This window comes from Passer montanus, unplaced genomic scaffold (assembly GCF_014805655.1).
Source record: "Passer montanus isolate IOZ18808 unplaced genomic scaffold, ASM1480565v1 scaffold11, whole genome shotgun sequence".
NCBI classification, from domain to species: domain Eukaryota; kingdom Metazoa; phylum Chordata; class Aves; order Passeriformes; family Passeridae; genus Passer; species Passer montanus.
Genome location: NW_024357613.1, coordinates 6,009,689 through 6,028,052, shown reverse-complemented (window position 1 = coordinate 6,028,052; position 18,364 = coordinate 6,009,689). Strand labels below are relative to the sequence as shown.

The window sequence follows — 18,364 nt, the reverse complement described above, 5'->3', positions numbered from 1 at the left end:
TAATATTCCCAGTTAAATTTTGGTAATACAAAGTAAAAACTAATTTAATATTTTTGAAATGGTATACTCACCTCATCTAAGTCTTTAATATAAACAATTTTCTCTTCAATACCAATAGGCATTGGTTCACTATGGGGGATCTTCACCTCTTCATACATTTTATTATTTTCTCGCTGAACTGACTCTGGTAAGAACACCTAGAAGTGTATTACAGGAAAATTAATTACAAGTATGAAAACAGAAAGTGTCATTATGCATAACTCACTTTGAACAATGCTTTATCACTTTCCTCAAAAAAAAAGAATCTAAACCAAAAGCAAATCTCACTCAGCCTTTTTACAATAGAACTGAACCCTCCAAATGGAAAATAATCAGTTTTACAACTCAGAAAATAGTCCCAAAACCCCAAAAAAGATAATTCTGTTTTATTAAATTTCAGAATCCATTAGGTCTAGAATTCCATAAAGCATTTATTTTGTTAAAGTCCATTCAAAGGTATCCAAAAGAAAGAAAAATAGTATCTTAAGAATTTAAATAACCCTAGAAATAAAAGCAAATACATATGTTGAAAATGATATTATTTCATCCAGAGTTGAAATAAAAATAGAATATCTCAAAGCGTTTAAAACCCTCTGCAAAGAAGCACTGGATTCTGAGAAGGAGGAGACTGAGGGAACAAAGGGAACCCTGCTGCACATTACTCATGGGGAAAGAAGCACTGTTCAAGAAGGGTCATGCACCAACATACCTTTGCACCCCCAATGAATGCTGATGTTTTCATAGCTTCAGCTCGGGAATCATAGACATGTGGATAATGAATTTTTTCGATGCTGATCTCTCTCTGTCTACCTAGGACTGGCATACTTCGAGCATTCAGAAGCGCTAGTTCTCTGTGAGCAGAAAAATACCTGCAGTAATTCTGCCCATTTCAGGCTGCCATCACAAAAACTGAACATGGTATATTAAACTCAGAGCAAGATTTGAGGAAATGAAAGAAAAAAAATTTACAGTGTTATTCTCTGGCACTAGTTAGACCAAAACCTTAAAACACATGGTTTAGACAAAATTCAGAAGTGCAATCCAACAAGTGCAAGGCTTTCCTAAAAGCAGTTTTGACTCTTTTTAACCAACACAGCAACATGATTTCACAGTTAGATACAAGTCTCACTATATTTTTCTCAATACAAAATACAACAGCTTATTTGCTCCTTATTCTCTCCCTCCTCTACTCCTCCCACTACCTTCTAGCTGTCAACTTGGAAAATAGTACCCATTTATCTTGAGAGAGAAAAAGAAAGATAGTTCTGATAGATTTAGTACAGACTTCATAAATCCTAAGCAAGTAGTGTGCATACAGGAGCTAAGAAAGATAGCCTACCCCACTAATCTGCAATTCCAGCCCACAGAGATGAGATCAAGAAGATTCTCATTAAGCAAATCACTGCTTTCTTTCCTGAAAATTAGGTTTTCATATTAAAAAAAATTCTACGCTTGTAATAAAACGTGACTTGAAGTCAGAATCACCTAACCACCAAAGCAAACTAAAAGAAAATAAACTGTTATGATGTTATGTTGAAGTAGCAATTACAACAGAAGCATTTCTCAACTTTTGGGATTTATTACCTTTGCATCCGCAGCTCTTTGGGATCAAAGCACATTTGTCCTTCTCCAGAACCTTCTCCGTCTTCCACAGCTTGTTTTTCTTTTCTGGCATTTCGTTTTTCTTCCCGACGATATTGCTTCATTAACAACTTTTCTTGTTCAGACTGAATTGTGACTTGACAACCATAATTTGGTTTAGCATTTTCTCCTATAAACTTCTTGCACTGTTCTGCAATATGATATCAGATATGCATCTCCATAAGTACTTGATTCCACCTTTTTCCCCAGTTTAATTCTAAAGGTTTGGGGTTTTGATGTTTGGTTTTATGCTTGTTTTGGGGGGGGGGTTGTGTGTACATCTGTGAGTGTATTGTGTGCTTAAAAATAGTTGAGCTTTCTCTAGACTGTGCAGCAGTTGCCCTCAAGATGTCTAAAAGTACCACAGGTCATGTCTCAAAGGCAGGACACCTAAAATACACTTAATCCCAAAGCAAGGGGATGGACTAGCAGCAAAAGGAAGGACATTTTTTGTTTTCTGTATTTATAACAACTTCATCTACAGTGGAAATGCCACTTTGCCTCTTATCACTGCTCTTACATACATGCGCTGATAAGCAGGATGGTGTGACAACAGATTAAACAGGGTGATTTTTTAAACAGCCTCTTCACATAACAATTAGTATATATATACTAGATAACATGACTGTATTGAAAGCATACTCACAATGTAATTCCCCTGAACAAGTGAGGAAATCTATCCTACTCTATACAATCACAAGGATTCCTTCCTTTTACGTCAATAAGTAGCAGGATTATCAAGAAGAATCAGAACCACAGAACAATTACAGTAAACAAAAAATCCAGGGGAGCAGGAAACCCAAAAAAGCTCAGTTGCATTCACCTTTCTGAGATCAGTACTGGCTAAAACTGAAGACACAACCAAGTCTTTTATATACAACAGGCTGGGAGAGATTTATTTTGTTTTCATTTTAACAATATTGGTGGTTTAAAATGTCATTTTTCAAAATTCTGCAAACAGATTATTAGTTTATATAGGGTTGACTGAATATTAAATACTTAACTCAGTTATGTTTCATATGTATTTCTGCAGCCAAACTCTGAAGTAAAAAACTCAAAAACCTTTTTTCATCAAATAAACCCACTTGACTGACACTTTGAACAATTTGTGCTGCTTAGTTTTCACCTACAGCAACAGTGAAACTCCTACATCTCACAGCATGCATACTGGATAAGGCAACAATAACTCGTTGAAGAGCATTGAAAAAATTCTAATAAACTGTCAGAATGTCCACATTAATATCATCATGTCTACAGCTTTAACTCTCTCTTTCTCATATTAAAAGGGGATAACAACGGATGCAATTTCCTGACCAAATTCAATTCAGACTGAACACACCAGGGCAAAGAAATGTTACTTGATTTGTCTAATAAACACAACAAACACCTTTACTTTCATGAAAGTAAATTACATAAGAAATAGTCAAATAACACAGCATGGTACAAAAAAGCAGTACATGTACAGTTTCTTGACTTGTGCTAGTTTTTTAAAGGCACAAATTACTCAACATTGACTAAATTTCTGCAGACACAAATTAGTCCCTTCACCAAGTGAAATTTTGGAAAGATAAGACTTCCCCATTAGAAATATCATTTTGTTCAACTTAAAAAGAATAAATCCTTATTAAAATTAAAATACTGAACTCAGAGCCAAGAGCATCTTCAGTCTCAGAGAAAATACCCTGAATATCACCGACTTTTTTACCAGAGTTAAAGAAGGATTCTCTAATCAGTGAAAAAAGCATTAAATCAGTTAACACTTTTCTATTGTCTGAAAAACATAACATTGAAAATATTCTTCCTCCACATTCTAGCAGAAATTACTGTGATAGATTTTACTGATGGCATAATGAAGAGTAATTTCATAAAAGCTTCCAAAATACTAATTCTGCTAAGTGAGAAGAAAATACTCCTGTAACTAAACTCTGTATGTAGGAGAAAAATGTATTAATTCACTATATTTTAATTTTTTATTTGATGACCTAAGAAGGGAAAGCTATCAAGACAGAAAGCCTTGTCATATAGCAAGACATTCATCTTTGAAATCATGAACAGGTAAAACAGGTAAACTCATCAGACCTAGTTGTTCTGATAAGTTTAGACTAACCATTAGCAAGAGATGAACTTCTAAACACTTGCTTATGTAACATTTCATCGAAGACAAACATTAAAAAGGGGTCATTTGCATTTTAAAATTATTGTGGAGATACCCAAGTCCACCATTACTGGCTCTATTCACACTTTTCTAACTCCATATGCTGTGAACATGCAATGGGCTGCATGGTGCAGTGTCCATGTAAGATTTATCCTAGGTCACAACCCATATGCTACCAGATTTATTTTTGTCAGAGAAGAAAGTAATAGGCCTTGTTTTAAAACAATGATCTGTAAAACTTATTTTAAAATAATTACTTGGGGCAGACATATTAACTTATAAAAGCAAAAATGACAGTACAAAACCTGAATTCCATTTTTTTCCCTCTCTCACTTATTCATGTTTAAGCTTGACTCTGTTATTTTCAGAAGTGGTTGTTACTGTGCTTTTCTTCCCCATGGCCTACATTAGATGATAGTACAAAGTAGAGAGGATGCAGGAAAGCAAATGAGGAATAATAGATCAGATTATTTCCAGAGTAATCCATTAAAACAGGAAAAGTGCAACTGTTAATACATTCAAAATTTGCACATGCCCACAGGCAGTTGAAAACTAAATAAATATATGCAATCTGTATTTCTTTCTTCTGTATAATCAGACTTTCTTTGTTTAAGCCCAGAAATACATTCCTCCATCGTATCCTGGAATTTTTTTGCATGGTTTTTAATTACACATGGACAGTACTACTGTTGGAAATAGAACAGTTATAAACCTACTATTTATCTGATTTGGAACAAAAATTTTGTAGTCACTTACCTTGGAGAGCCTGGAATCTGTTATCATTTGGACAAGTCAAAGATCTTTCCAGAATCAGAGATCTGTTCTGTAGGAGTTTCTCTATGAGTTCAAAACCTTCAGGGCCTAGCAGTTCAAATAACTACAAAGAAAATAAAGTCATAAGTCATATTTGAATGTACACAATTTTTTTAATAGGACTGCAATATTTCTATCCTTGGCAACATCGTATCTGTTGACAATATCTAACAAATTAATGAATTTCACCTCCCAGTAATTCAGTCCAAAGGATATAATTTCTAATACCAGCTCCTCTATTAGAAAATGGGAGAATTACAGAAATTTTCAGCTGGAAATATTTAAAGATCTGTGAATTTTATCTCTTAAGTAAAACTTAATTTCTCCTGGGGATTCCTATATAAAATTTAACTCTTCTCAAGATTAAACTTTACATGTTTTTACAGTTATTTACATATACATATTTACATTTACTTTTCCATAATCTATGCAGATAAATCAAGAGAACCAATGTTTTCTCATGAAAGTCAGGTTTGTAGCAAGTTATTCCCTGTACAGTCAACAGGAGGTGTAGCCTACTGCATTTTCACAGCCTCATCCTACAAAAACAAAAAAAATCATAGATGTGGAGGACAGCAGGAATATGAAGAAACACTTAAGATGACACTACCACTTACTGCAGTACCTGTACATATAATCCTGTGTGTAATTCAAACACATAATATAAGTGATGTACACCAGAAGAGAATTCTGTACCAGTAAGTGGTATTTTGGCCCAATGATATTCTTACTCAAATGATTCTCTTGTAGCAGGTTAGACAAACATAGTTCCCTATTTAAAGTTTCATTTTCCACATAATACTGTGTTTTAATAGAAAAAGAAAGAAAAACCCTCAAAACATTAAAAGTACTTTCATCTCTATCTTATCTGTAATTATTTTGTCAAAAATCAAAGCATTACGGTAAGCAGTAAGTTACTCAAAACATTTTCTTGATTTTTAATACTGCTCAAAACAATTTTTTCTCCATTTTTTTTCTATTTCCAAAATGGAAAACAGGGCAGTTTCTCCTTAGTACTTTTTAAATTTGCTGCTAACATTATCCATATAACTTCAGGAATCTGGTAAGAATAAAATGTATAATGTACTTTGATGTGATGTTCTGTGAAAGAGTAAGACTTTGGCACTGTAGGATTCAAGCATTTCTGTTCTAACTATAAAAGGAGAGAGAGGTCTCTTACTGTCCTGTATTTAATTTGCCAACTCCTTGACAAAGAATTTTTCTGTGGCTCTCTATGACTACTGTCCCTGGGGAATACCTTGAAATAACTTTATGTTGCCTCTTCACGTATTTGCAAAATTCTGAACAGTGCCAATGGCATCAAATCAATGATCCCTTTTTTTTCAGGCCAATCTGTACTTCATAACACAAGCTGTCATTTAAAAATAAGGGAGGGGAAAAAAGGGAAAAAGTGCTACTCCAAGCCCTCAGGGGTTTCTAGGAAAACATAAGGTTTATGCAAATTAGCACAGTGATGGTGCAGTTTGCAGAAACCATGAACTAACAGCTGAAAGGTATAAAATCTTGTATTTCTCTCATTAGAGTAACCAGGGATGGTGAGCTGGAGAAGCAGTCTCCAGAAAAAGTAAAATAAGAGAATTCAATAAACGTGTACAAATAAAAGATTTTCAAAATTAACAAACAGCAAAAATATACAACAGGGGAACTGCTGGTCAGACATCAATTCTGCTGTCAGGGATCTCAAGCTCTGATGGATTTCCCTTTATCCAGCCTTCACTAGCACTGATCATGAATTCCTCTGTTTTGCATAGCTCTTTACTGTCACTTTACAGGTACATTTTAACTAATATTATCTAAAGCTATAAGATTACCTTGTTTTTACATTTCAAAAGAAAGTGGCAATTTACTACTGGTAAATTTGATGAGGTATTTTCCAGGGTCAAATACTTAAGAGAGGGAGGGAAAAATAATCACTGAAACAGCAAGAAAATAAATGTATTTGAAATAGCTTAATTGTATAAAGAACTGAATACAAACTTGTCTCAACTCCGCTAATGATCTGTTGACTGTGAAATACCAGCAACACAGGGAAATGAAATTCTTTCAATTCAACCAGATCTGGGCTCAAACACTGGTCACTGATATTTTTTTGGGGTAATTTTTACACCACGGTAATTTTTACATCAAGGTAATTTCTCATCAAGGCAACAGACACAATGTAAGCACATTCTGACTTAGCACATTCTTACTCCCCCAAAATGCCCAAACTCAAACTAACACCATCACTATCAGAAAACAAATAACACACTAGCTCTAAAACATCCAACATACATCTTTATCTCTGCACAGGATTCCTAAACATCTCTCTCACTGGAAATTGTTAAGAACAATCTAGAAAAGCATTGGTCAGAAAAGATGGTATTTGCTGGGAAAATAGATAACATCCTTATTTTGAACAGGACAATGTTTTCCCCCTCCTGTTTCCCAATCTATTCTGAAACAAAAACCATCCATGTCATACTCTTCACCCAGTAAGAACAGCAGAACCTCACACAAAAGCAGCAATGTTACACAATACATTCTCCTTCATGGTCAGAGGTCATGAAGCAAAACTTCCAGCCCCAGTGAGACAGGGGCCCAACGGAAGAGAACCAAGGTGAAATTGGACATCCCACTCTCCAGCCATTCTACCAGTCAGAGAGAGCAAAATCACACAGTATTACACACCAGACTCTGCAACACCTGTGTGGTGAAAGTCACTCCATTTTGCCTTCTTGATGGGTGGACAGATATTCATTTGCTACCAGCAGTTTGAGAGCTGGCTTGGTCACCTAATTAACCTTGTTCTTCATGAATATAAAGGAGGCTTTCAGGACATTTTAAACAGCTAAGACAGTCTAAGCTCAGTGCTCAAGAATGAGGGGAAAAAGCAAAAGAATACAGAAGATCAGAAGCAATGACCTGTTCTTATTGACAAGATGTCTCCCACACTCACCAGAAGCCTGCCAGAGCTCACAGGCGGAAAACAACGATTGAGAGCTAAACCAAGCAGAAGTACTGAGAGACAGAGAATAAGTTACACAGCAAGATCTGTCACCACCTACCACTGATGGCAGCAATACTGACAATGCTAGAAGAAGTTTGCAAAGACCAGAAATAACTAATCTTGAGAACTTGCAAGACCAAAATACTATTATTATTCATATTTGTTCATACTGTAGAAGTAATCCATTGCTTTGTAATTAAGGTATTAATAACTATCACAGAATGCTGCTGTTTTAAAGCACTATTCTTTACCTTATCATTTTTTGATGCTTATGAAAACACATCCATGCAGGAGGCTTATTTCTATTAAAATCAGAGCAGGATAATGAGAAGTAAAATAAGCCCTTAAAAACCTTCTCCCTACCCCTCTCTCCTTCCCAGCTCTACCTCCTCCCCCAGCAGTGCATGGAGACAGGGAATGGGGGTTATGGTCAGTTCATCCCCGGCAGTTTCTCCCACTGCTCAAGGAGAGGAGTCCTTCCCCTGCTGCACTGCGGGGTCCCTCCAAGGAGAGACAGCTCTCCATGAACTTCTCCAGTCTGAGTCCATTCCACGGGCAACAGCTCCCCTCAAACGGCTACCATGTGGGTCACTCTTCCACAAAGCACAGTCTTTCAAGGACAGGCTGGGTTCCCCACGGGGTCACAGGTCCTACCAAAGAACCTGCTCCAGCATGGGCTTCTCTCTCCATGGGTCTGCAGGTCCCTGCCAGGAGCCAACTGCATGACAACTTTTCATCTTCTTAGATATGTTATCCTAGAGGCACTACCACCATTTCTATCTGGCCTAGCCTTGATCCACAGCACATCCATCTTTGGCTCTACCAGTCATGGGAGAAGCTTCTAGCAGTTTCTCACAGAAGCCACCCTTGAAGCACGCCCCGCTAGCAAGGCTTGGCCATGTAAACCCAATCCACCAGGGTAGGCGCTAGCAGTTCAGATTTGATATGTTATTTTATATTCTGGCCTGAATAATCAACAACCAAGATTCTGAGAGTAGGCAAAGGAATCTGGTAAATATTCATAGCTGACATTCTATTAAGTTATAATGAGACAAACTAGACACTGGTCAACAGATGGAGAGGCTGTGTGTCAATCAGCAGTTTCTTGAATCCCAGCCAAATTATTACACTCCTTGAAGTCAGTAATAGATTGTGCCCAAAAGGCAGCCCTGACTGCTTTCACTAACAAAGGTCCCACATGACTTCAGCTACTACTCATGAAGACATGAAGAGTGAGATATATGGTCTCTGATATTTTTTTGGGTAATTTTTACATTTCATTTTATGTGCTTAATATCTGGAAGAAAGCATATTGAGTAATCAGTGTAGGAACAAAAGGACAAGATGTGTCATATTACATTAAAAAGGTGAGGCAAGGTCCCCATGCAAATGATTTCTCCTGAATATATGCTAGCTCTATGGAAAAGGCAAGGAGGCAGACAGGAGTCTTACATTTAGACAGCAGTCTATCTGCTAGAGTTACCAGAAAGGAGTTGAACCCCAGTGAGACATGTGACATAGCAAATTTTTTCAGGTAAGGCTCAGCCATAAAAAAGTACATCTTTATGTTCAAGACTGGAACAAGAATTTACTCTGAATGTTAAATAGGTACTATTCTCTTTTCAATTCTATAAAGTATAATTTACAAGGAGCTTTGGAGGTCCTCAAATATGAGGCACGGAACTGTGAGTAATACTTTGACATCATAAACTATCTGCCATCACAAGGGCATTTTCTTGACTTCTACATCTTCACTGAGGTAGGAAAGAGCCTTATAAATCTCAGAAAATATTTTGTTTTATAGGTGCACACAAAAATAGACTATGAACAGTCCTTGTACCTCGCTTGAGTCTTAGTACTGTTCTACAGCAATAAATGAAACAGAAACCCAAATTCAGCCAACCACTGGGCGTCCTCTGTACTTTTATAGCCTAACAGGAGGTTTTGGTTACAGAGTCCCACCTACACAATTAACTGCTACGCCTGCATTTTTTGACTTGTTTGCAGATGATATTGCTTTACAAGGCAGTTTTCAAACAGCTGTGGAAGAATAATCACCATAGCAAGATCTCAAGTTTCTTCTGTCCTAGTAGCTCTGAATCAATTGAAATGATTGCTTCATTAAAAAAAAAAATTATAGGGTAAATAGAAAGTTTTTCTTTGGTTACAGTCTTATTGGAAAAGCTGTCTGGATATAGTACCTAGTATACTGGTTAAAAAGATTCAGTAACAAAAACAAGGACATTGAAGATAGAGGGTTTTTTAAATATAAAACAACACAAACTTTATGGCTATAATATATACACTGATTGCTAATTACTGCTGTGCTGAAGAGACTATTATCCCCTTTAACAACTACAGACGATAGAAGAACATTTGGTTTAAATTTTTCTTACAGGTTGATTAAAATGAGACAAGCCAGATAAACCATGATTTCTTACCATTCTTGTTAATAACAGGTATTAAGTGTGTAAGAAAGTAATTCAGCTCACAGATCTGCTTTTCTTTTTTTAAAGCCTGGCTTTTCTGAATAAAACACCTATTACATTTAGTCCATCGATACAGAAACGATGTTCCAAGCCTACAAACCACCTAGGAGACTCGGCAGAGTCTTAGCAAGCTCAGCTTAACTGCAGCAGTCTCACAACAAACAGAACAGTAACCAGACACTTCAAGCCCTCTTAAGACAAGTTGTTGATAACCTACATGTATGCACAATGCTTTTCTGATGGCAATTCCTCGACACAGAGGCTGGAGGACTCTCCCATGGCAATCTCACTGAGCACAGGAATCAGATAAGGCAGAACAAGCAAATATTCTAAGGAACCAAGAGCCTGGCTCTCAGGCAGCGTCCAGTCCAATGACACCAGCTTCAAGAGGATGAATGAAGTTACTCCTTATTGGAGAGGTCTTGAAGATCTATCTGTTAGTTAGCTTTGAATTTTTAGATTTTACTACCAGTTGGCAATTAGAAGAAAATAATTAGCTAAATAAAAATTTAGAAATAGGCAGATTTTAAAAAAGCAGCAAAATTGCAGGAATTTCCCCAACACACTCTGAATTTTACTTATACAATAGAAGAAGGCTGAGTAAGGAAGCTGATGAAAAAGTTTTCATTGGGAAAGACATCTGAACAAAGATATTGAAGTTGTAACAAATTCTTACTAAACATTCAACTTTTGTTTACTTTTCCCATTACTGCATTTGCAGTCCAACAAAAACTGATGGAAATCTGGTCTTCAGTATGGGACACATTTTTAATCCAGGAGTAAAAGTACAACAAAGACATGGCCAATTACTCTTTTAAATACCATCTCTCTTCAGCATATTGGGATTATGCTCTATTTTTATGTATTTCTGTATCCACAGATGACTATACAATTTTACTCCAACTAGTATTTACACTAGTAAAAATATATTAATCACAGCAAGGAAAACTTCAAAAATAGTATTAGAACATCAAAACAAATGTCTTAGAAGTCTCAGCCTACAGGTTCAAGGCTTCTTTTAAGCAAATTTAAATCTACAGTTAAAACAGTGATATTTATCAGTTACAGGAAGAAAAAAGTCTTTTTCTTATAACAAGACCTAAAAACCAGACTATCGATTAAAAGTGTATATAAATATTGCTTAATAGGCCTAAACTATTTATTTGACTATCAGTTTTTATTACATATAATTTTTTACTATTTGTCTTATAATGAAAAAAATAGCACAATCTGTCACAGCATAATTTGACTTTGATTAAAACCCTCCACTAGGCTCCTTGTGCAAATCCTAAAGCTGCCTACCATATCTGAAAAAGAGACAAGCACAGAATCACAAATCATAGAAAATTTTCTCAATATTTTTACATGAAAATAAGTAGACTGGAGAGATCATTGCTATCATCAATATTTTAATAGAGACTAATTAGAAATGTAGACAGATACACTTATTTTGAAAATTTCATATACATAGCTACAAGGCAACTTCCACCAGCTTATTCACCCTGAAGACTTCAGAAATATTGACAATTAGAAATATTGTCAAACAGCAGCTACAACCAGCAGTGTAATGACTTGCCTTATGAAAATAAATCCTGAAGACAAAATTGAAATGTAGAAAACCTCACTGTTACATGATTCTTTAAACTAATGTTTATCTTCAGAAGTATTCTGGGATAAGTTATTAATGATTTTTGACATGAAAAAAGGTCCTGAAAGTGGATACCCACCGCGCTCGCAACTTTTCTTACCTGTAGATACAAGGGCAAGGAATTCTGACATTACCCAGCAGAAAACATACTTTTCTGCAAGTGATTTCTGTATCAGAATAATTTTTTTTTTTGAGGGGGGGATGCGGTTTTAAGAAACTTCTAAAATGGCAGTGGTTAGCACAGAATTCTATTCTGCAAAAGGCAAAAAGCTGCAGGTTACCTCAAAGGACAGCAATTCCCAAACCTGCCCATTTCAGAAGGAGGACTTGGCTGAGGTGGATCTGCTATCCCAATGTGTACTGACAAATTAAAGCAAAATGCCAGTAAGTCAAAGAATTGGTTTATATTGCTTAACAGAGGTAAATGGCGAAGAGTAGCATGGGACCCTAATACTGGAAGCTAGTTTTATCCCAGTTAGGATAATCAAGCCAGAATTTTAATATTCTCTGCTGGACCCAGCAGGGTTACCCAGGAAAATGGACCATGACCACAACTCCAGGCTGTGAACTCCAGCACCCTGGGTAGACATTCACCTGAGTGGGTGAGAAGAAAACAAGGCAAGCTTTGGCCTGAAAAAGGATTTCAGAAGATGGAAGGTTTTAAAGCCTAGCTTTCCAAGGTAACCAGGGTATCACATCACTGTGCGTTTAGTAGTGTGTGAATCAACAAGTGTTGAACCTCCTCAGTTCAGTTTTAACAGAGAGACAGAAGAGCTCAGGGCCAGCAGTGAAGACAGATTTGAATGACTGCTCTTTGTGCCTCCTGCCCTTGTTCCCTGGGAGGCTGCAGCAGGAGCACGGCGGCACTGGCAGGCACTAGTGAGCACCAGCACAGCACCACTGAGCACCAGCACAGCACCAGTGAGCACCAGCGCAGCACCAGTGGCACAGCACCACTGAGCACCAGCACAGCACCAGTGCAGCACCAGTGCAGCACCAGCACAGCACCAGCACCAACTCTCGCTCAGCCCACAGAGCTGCAGCGTGCGTGCTGTGGCAGGCGCAGCGTAACAGAAACCAGCCCTGCAGCAAACCTGGCCCTGCCGCTTCCACACACCAAGAAGCTGTGGACTATGGATTTCTCTGTGGGACTTTCCCCTCCCCATCTTCCATAAAATTATTTGCAGGTAAATGATTTTGTGCCTAGTTAATAAGAGAGGCCTAATATTTCAGGTGCCTTCTGACTCCCTTTCTTACAGAACTCTTATTTCCTGATGTCTCCGCGTGGATGTGAGAAGAACTCAGCATCAAAGAAAATAAAAAGGGAAAAGTTCAATCCGCCACAGACCGGTTTTCTCTAAAAAAAGATCTCATTAAGTTTAATAATATATCGAAACTGATTCAAAAGGTATCATTAATAGATCAAGCCTCCTACTGGCTCAAAGATACAACATCTTTTCGCTCAGTACAAAACTGAAGAGTTGACAGGAAAGAGGAAAAGTTATTGACAGGAAGGACAGTGAACAGCTCTCAGCACCAGGATTAAGCCTACCATTTCTTGTATCTCTCTGTGGCTCTTTTATAATGTCTTAAGTTTCATCCCTAAAAAACAGCACTCAAATGCCATTCGGTTGGGTTTTTTATGAAGGGAGACAGCATGGTTCTGTTTTCATAAAAAGAAAAAGTTTCCTATCATCTGTGGGGTTTCAACAGTCCTTGGACAACAACAAAGCTGTATACTTCTGGATTTAAAAAAAGAAGTCCACAACTGAAAAAGGGGAAAATGTATCCAAAATAAGGATTATTTCTCTACATGAAAGGGGAGCAGATAAGCTCTATGGTAAAGTATAATGAGACACAAGCTTTCTATTGTCTGAATATAAAACTCTTGGTAATTTTAATAAAATTACAAAGAAAATATAAGCTTGAAAAGCTGGTCTCATGCCAAGTTGGAAGCTTTGATGATAAGATAAAGATAAAACACCACAGGGGTGATCCACATATGCCTGTACTTTCCCTAAATGGATACTGCTTTTATGAATGAGGCAATGGGGAATAAGCTTTGTGATATGTTAATTTGTTAGGGCTAGAAAGTCATTATACTGATCAAAAGGAAGTGCCTCTTTGACACTTAAAACCAAATATGTTTTATGAGACAAGTTGCTTTGACATCAAAATATCATATGTCATGCGAGGGCACACACACAAAACTAAAAGCTAATGTCATAATTTCATGGTACATTAAGAAAAATGAAGATTAAGGTAAATCAATATATTATCATATGCTAAGTTTTCATGTGGTGTTGCATACACATAGCAATGAACATTTAAATTAGCTGGTTTTAAGTCAAAATGAATGTTAAACTGTAGCTTTTGGAAATGTTCTCTCAAAGGAGCCTCACAACAAGAGCTATTCCACTTCCTTATTGATTTTAACTAAGAAATAATTATAACAACAGCTTGAATTTTCTACTGTGTATCAATTTCTATAGTAAACTTGTGTGTGAAGAGTTACTAAGAGATAAACCTCACAAATTAGTAAACAGTTATATTAAAGAAATACAATTGCAACAGAAATTTAGTCTGACCTCATGATTGTTCCTTGGCAAAAATCTAAACTGTCCTATGACAAAAGAGAAGCCACATTGCTTTCAAAGAGGTTTGAAGATTAAATTCTAGATGAGTTCAGGAAGAACATAGACAAATAATGACAGAATAGAAAGTATTAAAAATTTCTATTAAAAAAATCTGCCTTGTCTATCAGAACTTCCTCTTCTTCATTATGTTTCAGATATTTTAAAAAACTACTACATATTGCTCTTGCATGCTTTCTCATAAGCCTCTTTTCTCTGATATCTAAGCTAGAAATTCATAACCGCTTGTAAACTTTCAGACAAGGATTCTAGATAAGTTTCCTATACTTTACAGTCGTGGGTAGATTAGTAAGAAGCACAATAAGGGCTAGCTGAAGAGTTCTTCTCCAGGAGCAAATGATGAACATTTCTGGAAATAGGTAAGTACTTCCATTTCTTTCCAAAAATAAGCTATTTATAGCTTTTGAAGTGCCTTATATGATTTTCAGATAACATTTTAACTATCACTTCAGACTTCATTCAATACTGCAAAAACCAGGTACCCAGGGAACAGTAGTTCAATAATAATGAAAAAACAGCATCAGCTGCAGAAAGTATCTAACAAGTATCAATACAACCTGTGAAAATTTCCATTACTAAAGAGGACTAGTCATGGGCTATATAAAACTGGCAATTGAATATTTATTAAAAAACTACTAATCAACTTCTGATTCTCAGTGGCTGCTTAAAGCCCTTACAGAAAACTGAACAGCAGGTCCAAATGGAGCAATGGGGTATCTTAAAGCATCCTAAAGGACATCTCTCAGGGAGTAAACAATTGCTCTGTGTTTAAGAGCTCTGAGAGATGATTCTCATGCACATTTTTTGGCTACTGCAAAAGTTGTGCCACAACTGAAAACCAACTTCCCTGGAATCTGAAAGTTAACTGAAACACTTGGCGAGATTGTTCCTTGGTAAGATGAACAGACAATATTCATGAAATGTTTGTTTTATGCTGCCAGTCTATTGCTCTCTCCCTCCCTCCTTCTGAGTGCTTTTTCCTGCAAGCCACAGTCCACTGATGCACTCCTCCCACACTAAATATGTTTGTATTACTGCTACTTCTTCACATCAAACCAGTCTGGCAATTATTTTTTTTCATATTTCCTTTTGTCAATTTCCATGCTTTATTTCCATGCTTTATTTCACATTTCTTCAGTTTTACATGCTTTATTTCACACATGATGGACCTCCTGTAAACCCTTTTCCAATAACTTCAGCATCTTCTATATACAGTAATGATGAAGTCAGCTCCTGAAACTGCTTTCTCTATCAGTAAGTATTCTATATTAACACATTCTCCACTTAAAATCAACTAAAAAAGGTAGTAGATACTGAAAGTATCTGGCAGTGCTTACAATGAAAACCTTTAAAGTCTTTACAATGTGATATAAACATACAAATGTTGATGTCTAAAATATATTCTGTCACAACAGAACTGTGTTTCTCATTTTTGGGGCTTTTAATGTAAGTATCTACATAGCTGGATGAATATTTTTTTTGTTTTCAGCATCTGCATTTTTTTAAAGAATGACAATTTAAGTAGTATGTCAAGCTATTTAACATTTAATTTGATTACTTAGAACAAGGACAGTCAGTAGACTCCTCATTCTAGAATTCCACTTTTAAATTCCACTCCACTCATCTCCACAGTTTTGTTTTGTCCTCTAATGAACTTAACATGAGTACAGAAAGGTTTAATCATTACTTCTACATGACAAAATCAAGTAGCACAATTTTTTGCCATTCTTACAAAAAGTGTCCACAAATGCAAGCTTCACAAAGTAAGGTCTTCAATAAACACTGCTGAGTAATACAAGACAGTAATATATACTTACCTGTACAATATGCAGCACTCATACTGTATTTAATAGAACTAATAGTACAAGTAATATAAGATTCTGAAAAATGGAATGCTTTTGTTGCATTTCTGCAGAGCTCATGCCTAGCTCCAGCACAACACTAACACGCTGAGCTCAGAGGCTACAGCACTTCTTCAACACGACAGAAATACATATGTGAGACACTCAGTTTTCACATCAAATATCCAAGATTTTCCCTGTATTAATGAATATTGGAAAGCAGTTTCACAACATCTTTTATATTTCCATAGTAAATACAATAGCTCATTAAAAAAATATTTATGCTCCAAACCAAAGTTTTTTTATAAAATCCCCAAATCTATTTTGCTTTTTCAACAAAACTTGCGGTATGACTATTCTCTGTTCACACGAGTATTCAGTGTTTGTTAGATGGTTTATGTCGTTATTACTACACCTGCTTATATCAGTTTTTCAAGACTATTTTATTAACAGTGTAAAATTCAGCAGATTAACTACTCTTTACCATTTTAACTAGTCTAACCAGTCAGTGTGTAACCAGATACCCAGTTCCTCTGTGGGAAACTCTCATAAAAATGCCACAGCACCATAACATCTTCTAAGTGGCAAAATTTTCCCAAGCAATGCAGAAACACGTGTTAGTGCAATCCTGTTTTGTAACACTGCTATTTTGTTGGCTGTGGGTGTATAATACCAGCTAGGTTCAGAAATCACCTCTGTGAAATATGTTAAAACATAAGCACAGACTAGTACAAGTAGTAAAAAAACCCTTCTGAAATCAAGGAAAAAAATCTCCAACTGATTTTAATGATGCTCATATTTTATCCCAGAGGTTTTTTCTTTTGCTTATATGCAAATAACTATTATTTAAAAACTGATTAAATTTTCCAATTTCTTACACTTAGGGCAATCACATCAGCCATTTCATCACTGACTTCAGTTTCTGGCCATTCCTCATTCCTAACAATCTGTACTGTTTATTTATGCTTCAGTACATAACTCTCTTTATTATATTTCAGACAGTGCATCCCACTAAATTTTCTAAAAATTAAGTATTAACTCTATTTATATTGTCCTCAAGTTCTTCCAAATTGCATTTTGACATTAAAGTTGACTTTCTTCCCCTAATAGTGGCTTAATGAAAACTGCAGGGAAAATAGCAGCCTTGTGCTGGGGTCTCAGAGCACCTTTGGTTCTGCTTCAGATGAGTCAGAGTAGCTGTGGCTGGAGTCGTATGCCAGCAGAGAAGAGCAGCAGAAAAGCCAGGCTCTGGCTTTGACAGGGAACAGATGACCCTCTGGGAGCAATGAAGCATACACAATTACACTGATGTGCCGAGCTGGTGACAGGTAAAACTGAGTTGCCTATATCAGAGCATTTTGAGGATCCAAGCCTTTGCAAAGTCCAAAACATGGCATTCTGCTAAGCAGCAAGAAACTGATACTTCAGCTCCTATTTTGCTTAAGAAAAGCAAAGTAAACATCCTCTTTCACACCTGCACTTTTCGGATGGTGAAGGTCAGCTTGTAACTAGGGAAATGGCTGCACAGAACATGCAAACAAGCTCCACTTGCTCTCTGAGCCAAGCGATAGCATTAGGCAAATATTGAGTCAGAGCCAATTGCATTGTGCACAGACAGTGAAGCCTGTTTCTTGAAAGTACTTTTGCTCGGGTCTGCACAGCATGTCAGATGAATGATCTCAAAACTAGCACCTGAAGAAAAAACTTGTCTGCAAAAAAAATGAAATGCTGAAATACTTTTTACAGTCCATGCTATAAGGTGAACTGTGAAGAGTTCAGAGCTCTTAACATAAATTACATATTCAGACTTCTCAGGGAATCATTCTCAATACAGACCTGAGAATTATTGAACTGAATTCAGGTTTAGAAATGTAAGCTAAGTATTTCTCAGGTCATCAGATTTTTGGATACTAGTTAGAACACACAGTTTTTATGTGCAAATGTTACACTGGAAAGCAATAAGCAAGATGTAAAGAGAGAACAGTGTCTGCAGTGTTTGCTACTGACAAGCCCCCTAAGTCACTAGCAGGAAACAAAATCTACACACACTTTCCAAGTTTTATTCTAAACCAAAATG

General features: G+C 36.5%; 1 protein-coding gene across 1 annotated transcript in view; it reads right to left on the bottom strand.

Annotated features, from left to right (window-relative positions):
• Window positions 1-18,364, bottom strand: part of ASCC3 (activating signal cointegrator 1 complex subunit 3) — a 251,135-nt gene that overhangs the window by 205,280 nt on the left and 27,491 nt on the right. Inside the window, exons 5-8 of the mRNA XM_039727495.1 lie at window positions 4,592-4,712; window positions 1,624-1,831; window positions 749-890; window positions 72-197 (exon numbers count right to left, since the gene is read on the bottom strand). Of these exons, the coding sequence (XP_039583429.1) occupies window positions 72-197; window positions 749-890; window positions 1,624-1,831; window positions 4,592-4,712 (597 nt within the window). The remainder of the gene's footprint in view (window positions 1-71; window positions 198-748; window positions 891-1,623; window positions 1,832-4,591; window positions 4,713-18,364) is intronic.